We start from the raw sequence: 6089 nt of genomic DNA, 5'->3' as shown, positions 1-6089 counted from the left end.
GCCCCTCGCCTGCCACCGGCGCCCCCTCGTTGGGTCTCGCTGGGCACGTGTCCGGGAGCCAGGTGGAGACGGGGCCTGCAGCCCCGCAGGGGGCCTCTGCCCGGGGAGGGGCTGCTGCCGGTGTCGCCCGCAGGCCGAGCCACAGCCCGCTGCGTAGGAAGGAAGTCGAGCCCGGTCAGGTGCCAGCTGCGGCGGGCTCATCCGGGGACACGAAGAGGCTCTGCTGACGCGGGTTTCTCCTCCCAGTGGCCTTGATCGCGCACCCCTCGTTTCTCCGACAGAATATGGCGCACCTGAAGACGGGGAACTCAGAACACAGCCACCATTTGTGCTCAAAAACCAGTTACTGAGTAAGAACTTCACATTCGAACACGGCTCATTTGTCTCGAGCCCGCAGGTGCTGAAGCAGAGGGCGCTGACCAGAGTACTCGAGAGGGCTTTCAGTAAACGCCTTATGCTCGGAGAACGAGTGAATTCTCAAACATCTGAATTCTTGTATGGGAATTTTGGCAGCGCCGAGGCTTTAAACTCATTAATAGTGCTATAAATGTGGGAGATGATATTTGCGTTGTGAACTGAGTTGTGATTTAGAAATTCGTGACTTTCACACTTGAAAACCTGCTAATTGTCAGGAAAGGAAAAGGGAAAGAATGTTGGTCCGGCGGTTTTTGTTGTTCATGGAAGCATCAGCAGAAACAATTTTAACATTGACAAGACCTGGCCTTGTATCAGGATTGAGCCAAGGGGAACCAAATAGCTCTGTCCTTTGGCAATTCCTTTTCTTACTTCCAAGAGACAGGGTCTCGCCCTGTTGCTCAGATTGAGGGGTAGTGGTGTGATCACAGCACACTGCAGCCTCCAGCTCCAGGGCTCAAGCGATCCTCCCGCCTCAGCTTCCCGAGCAGCTGGGACTACAGGCATGTGCCACGACACCTGATTTTTTCATTTTTTTGTAGGTCTCGCTTTGTCGCCCAGGCTGGTCTCGAACTCCTGGCTTCAAGCGATCCTCTTGCCTCAGTCTCTCAAAGTGCTGGGATTATAGGCATGAACCATCAAGCCTGGCCAGCAGTCCCTATGAACTAACGTGCTTGTACAACTCCTTGTTATAGTAGATATCAATTAGTTTTTTTCCTTTTTTCCTTAAAGCATTGAAGATAAAATATCCTAATCAACCCAATCGGAAATTCCTAGAGAAACAACTGCCAGGTAAGAAGGATGAGCCTTTTCCTTCCTTACACTTCTGAATCACTGGCCTCGGTGTGGGTTGGCTGGAATTAGAAACCTTCAACTCCTGCCTGAAAGTGTGGACTTCAGAGCTCATATGTGTTCATTGCTCTTTTACAGCCTAAAACAGAATCAGTACGCTAACGCTGCTCCCCCAGCCCCCAAAATTTCATGTCTCCCCTAACTGCGTCAGTTTCTCGAGAAAAGAGTTTTGTTAAAACTGGAAGCACCTGCATCAAATTCTGTGTTTAACCAAAGGCTGAGAGCTTGAAAGGTCTAGGCTTTCAGAGGAACTCCCCAAGCCCACTGCTGTTTCCAGGGACACGGTTTCACTGGGTTTGGGGTCCGTCTCCGCATCTCCTCATGAGAGAGGTGGCAGGTTCTGGTGAACTAAATGGTGTGTTTTTGGACATTGACTGATCACGAGGAGTCCCCGCAGAACCAGTTTTCCGCCTCTTTGATGGACACACTAAAATGGTTTGAAAACATGACTTCAGAACTTGATAAGAAAAAATTGTGCTACTGGAACTGAATTAGTTTTATTCAGAAAATAAATACTTTTGTGTCAACAAGTTAGATCAACATAATTTACCTTAAACTTTCCCTCAAAAGAAAAATTAGTCTGTTTTTTGGAATATGCTGTGATACGGTGAATTCTCAAGATTAGACTTGTTCCATAGCTAAATTCTAAAATAAAAATAAGTTAAATTTAGAGCAATGAGGATTTGAAAGAGAAATGAAATCTGTATCAGCCTAAATGTAGTAAGTACACTACGATTCTTATTTGCCTGTCAGTGTAATACATTCACATCGATTTTCAAATTTCAAGTTTCTATCAGATAAAATGAGCTTATCATGACATTGCTTACGGAAGCCGTTTGTGCTCAAAGTACCTTGTGATTGGTAACCATCCACTTAAGTGTTGATTTACCCGTATGTCTCCCCTTTTATTTATTAGTAATCCAATTTCTATTCCTGTGGTGTATAATTTTGCTGCTGCTGTATCGTGGTGGGTTAGAATTAATGGTTCCTCCTTCGTTATTCTGTTTTCAAACTTGAATACTGCCAATAAAGGTCCTGGTGGGGACAGACCCGTGGGAGAGGCCCAGAGCTTTCTGTTAATGTTTTTGGCCCTGGATGTCTTCGCACTTTCTTTTCCAGACATATCAAATCCATTCATAGGAATGTTACCACTGAGGAAGGTTTGCTCAGGAAGCTGTCATTCAGCCTGTTGGGTTAAGCGTTCCTTGTCATGCTGCCTTTGGAAGGCACTGAGATAGACTGGTCAAGGGCTTTGGTCTCAGCACTCGTGAATGCAGCCCTAGGCTGAGGGCGACAGTGCCACCTCACCGTCTGTTTCCATGCTGAAACCCGACTAGATTCAGTTAGCCATTTTGGGGACACCCACCATATTCATGCTCTGTTTTTATTAATCGTTGAGTAGAGCTAGCAGAGATTAGAATTATCCATCGAAATTATATGTAATAATTACTGCTTTAAGCTATTCAGAATCTGAGTCCTATGTTCTATAAATCCAGCAATAAAACAGCAGATTACAAGGAGTCCTTACTATTAATTCATATGCCACATCCTGTGGATATCTAATCACTAATATATATAAATATCCTTCAGAAAGAAAAGTAATACATGTAAAATATTGCAATGCAATTTTTTTTTTTTTTTGGTTCATCAGATTAGCAAGAATTAAAATAATGTTGGTTGGCATGAAAAAGCAGTGTACCATTTTTGTAAAGTCATGTGTGAATTGTTATAAAAAACTAAAAATAAATAGGAAGCCAGGAGTTCAAAACCAGCATCTCTATACTCTCTACAACTGCATCTCTATACAAAATGTAAGTGCTGTGCGTGTGTATTCCCAGCTACCCGGGAGGCTGAGGCAGGAGGACTGCTTGAGCCCAGAAGCTGGAGGCTGCAGTGAGCTATGATTGTGCCACTGTCCTCCAGCCTGGGCAGTAGAGTGAGACTCTGTATAAACAAACAAACAAATAAGATTTATATGCTCTAAGCATTTTATATTGTAATGATGAAAAACAATCTAAATGTTTACCAGTAGCAGAATGGCTGAATAATCTTTGGCAGAGCCATACAACATACTATCATGCAGCATTTTTAAAACTTTTTATTTTCTATTTTTTATATTTCCTGTAGAGCTGGGGTCTGTGTTGTCCAAACCGGTCTTGGACTCCGGTCCTCAAGCAAGTGATCCTCTGGCCTCAGCCTCCCAAAGTGCTGGGCCCGGCTAGCATGCATCATTAAGGAGAATGAAGCAGATCCAGAACTGTGTTGTCCGGCATGCCACACATGGCTATTGAAGTTTAGACTCATTAACATAAAATTAAATTAAAGATTCAGTTCTTCAGTTGTACTAGCCACATTTCAGGCACGCAGAAGCCCCGTATGACTGCCACAGTGGACAGTGCATGTCTAGAGGAATTGGCATGAAAAGACAGACCATCATATAATAAAGAAATATAAGTGGCAGATCAATATATATTATAAAAGCGATCTATCTTGATAGGAACATAGGAAAGGCTGGACGTATACTGTCAACTTTTTAACTTGGTCATAGGAAGGTAAAAAGACAATTGACTATCTCCATGTTTTCTGAATGTTAAGACGGTATTTCAGTATTTAAAATGGTAATGCTATTTTTATTGCATGCAAATTGCCACCTTCTTCTACAGCCCCAGCACAAGTAGGCAGAGTTCTTAATTAGAACTGTCTTACGAGTAGCTTTGTTTCGGTGTGGATCAAGAATGTGCTACTTCCCAGGGGTGTAGTAGTTAACCCCTCTTAACGACCCTCCAAACAGCGAATGCCAGTCTACCTCAATCTTTTGAAAGAACTACAGCACCACATATGGACACACAAAAGAACAAATCATGTTAATTAAAATTATAAATATTAAGTTATCTGTATTCAAAATGTAAACAAGAAAAGCCCATTTTTATTCTAAAATAAAGATAACATTTATTATCACAAGTTGCATAAAAACACACAGCTTTTACAAAAATGATTTTTGATAGAAAAATATTTGTTTGAATACATTGTGATATTTGTAGGAATACCACACTATTGCTGAACCTCCAGCTAAAGCTTCAAAGAAACTATATTTCTCATAATCAAAATATCCACTATTTACCACAACCATCTTTGGAAAGAAGTTCATAGTGTTTTCCGAACAAACCAAAGCATTTACTCTTAAGTTACATTCCCATGCCTGGCGGTCACTTGTGTGAGTTTAACACAATTACACATCCTAATAATTACAGAATGGTAGTGTGAGAAGGGACCTTGTAGAGCATTTAGTTGACACCCTTGTTTTACAGAGAGGGAAACTAAGGCCAGAGAGGACATCGAGAGATGTCCTCGGGGCACCTGAGCCCCACTGCAGGGTGCTTTCAGTAACTCATAAGGACGTGATCACAGGGGCTTAAGGAGAAAAGGTAATGCTTTCCCTTCCATTTATTCTGTGCTGAGAACATCATTTCTGGTTTATTCAGATTAAGGAGGAAACACACTACTGAAATGGTATGAAAACTCACTGTCAAAGGGCACTTAGGTCAAGCACTGGCTCCACTGCCCACAGTTCCCAGATGACTCAAGTAAGTCGTGGGAAGAGTCAGGCTTTCCCCTGTGTGCGTACTTACTTGGGTGAGTTAACCCATGCAATGACAGCGACACCGTGATGGCCACGGTGGTCTCACCACATGAGCTGGTTTTACAGGTGACAAACTCATGTGAGAGAACTGATGGGCCTTTCTTTTCTTTGACAGACTCCATGACAGTTCAAAAGGTGAAGGGCTTGCTGTCACGCCTTCTCAAAGTGCCTGTGTCAGACCTGCTGTTGTCCTACGAAAGTCCTAAAGTAAGTTGCCCGGCAGAAGAGAGTCAAGCTTGCTTTCTCCCAGTGCCACATTACACTGTCTCTGTGTGACAGTTTGACTGTAAATGGAGACTACACAGCTGCTTGGGGGTGCAGGGGGGGCAGAGTCTGGAGAGCATGCTTTGTCACGTCTATCTTAACCACACCTCTCCCCACCTTTGTTCTCATTTTAGATGCCAGGCAGAGAGATTGAGCTGGGAAATGACCTCCAGTCATTACAGTTTTATTCTGTGGAAGATGGAGATTGCCTATTAGTGCGATGGTCATAACCAACTAACAAAATTTAGAGACTAGACTGCTTATCATGTGTGGGGTTCCCCAGAAACGAATGACTTACTGCAACAGTTCCACTAGCCAAAAAATGAGGTTCTAAAACTTGCACTAAGTATAAAACAAAGGATGTATTTTTCATTTGGAAGAGACCATTCTAGGCTTGTATATGATAGCAATAATAAAGGCTTTGAACCTACTAACGATTTTCTGATCTTATTTCATATTTATTTTTACAGTTCATTGCATTTCATTAAGTGAAGATTTAAATATCAGGTAGAAACTAGCTAGTCTAATAAAATCTGAACATGGTTAACGTCTGTTGTAAGACTAGTTTTAATGGAATTCTCTATTGATACTACTGTTTTAAAAGGTTACTAATGTGTTTTGGTTGGTCATTTTGGGACATGTCCCCTGAAACTTAGGGAGAAACATCCTCTACTATGTATAACATATATGCTATATTGCTCTTCTCAGTTGCATTATTTTTAGAATACTTAAAAAAGTAATCACATGCTTTTCCCTAGTTATACCTAAACTGAGCCTATCTTCTTCTATAGAAGATTGCCAGCTCTGATTGAAATTCACATATATTAGGTAAACATTAGGCAATGATAGGAGGAAAGCAAAGTTAATCCTTTCAAAGTGTCAGCACTTTAGAAATATCCCTGCCTATGGCACCAGAACA

General features: G+C 42.1%; 1 protein-coding gene across 1 annotated transcript in view; it reads left to right on the top strand.

The window, feature by feature from the left end:
* LOC103272398 (tubulin-specific chaperone E-like) overlaps positions 1 to 5604 on the top strand; it is a 65215-nt gene extending 59611 nt beyond the window's left edge. Inside the window, 4 exon segments of the mRNA XM_021718510.1 lie at positions 180 to 350; positions 1147 to 1206; positions 5022 to 5113; positions 5305 to 5604. Coding sequence (XP_021574185.1) covers positions 180 to 350; positions 1147 to 1206; positions 5022 to 5113; positions 5305 to 5400 — 419 coding nt within the window. The 3' untranslated portion in view covers positions 5401 to 5604.
* The last annotated feature ends 485 nt before the right edge of the window (positions 5605 to 6089 follow it).

The sequence above is a fragment of the Carlito syrichta genome, unplaced genomic scaffold, assembly GCF_000164805.1.
Source record: "Carlito syrichta isolate Samal-C Ts95f unplaced genomic scaffold, Tarsius_syrichta-2.0.1 Scaffold312429, whole genome shotgun sequence".
Lineage (NCBI taxonomy): Eukaryota > Metazoa > Chordata > Mammalia > Primates > Tarsiidae > Carlito > Carlito syrichta.
Note: the sequence above shows the minus strand (reverse complement) of the source record. Positions and strands in the feature narration are given on the sequence as shown.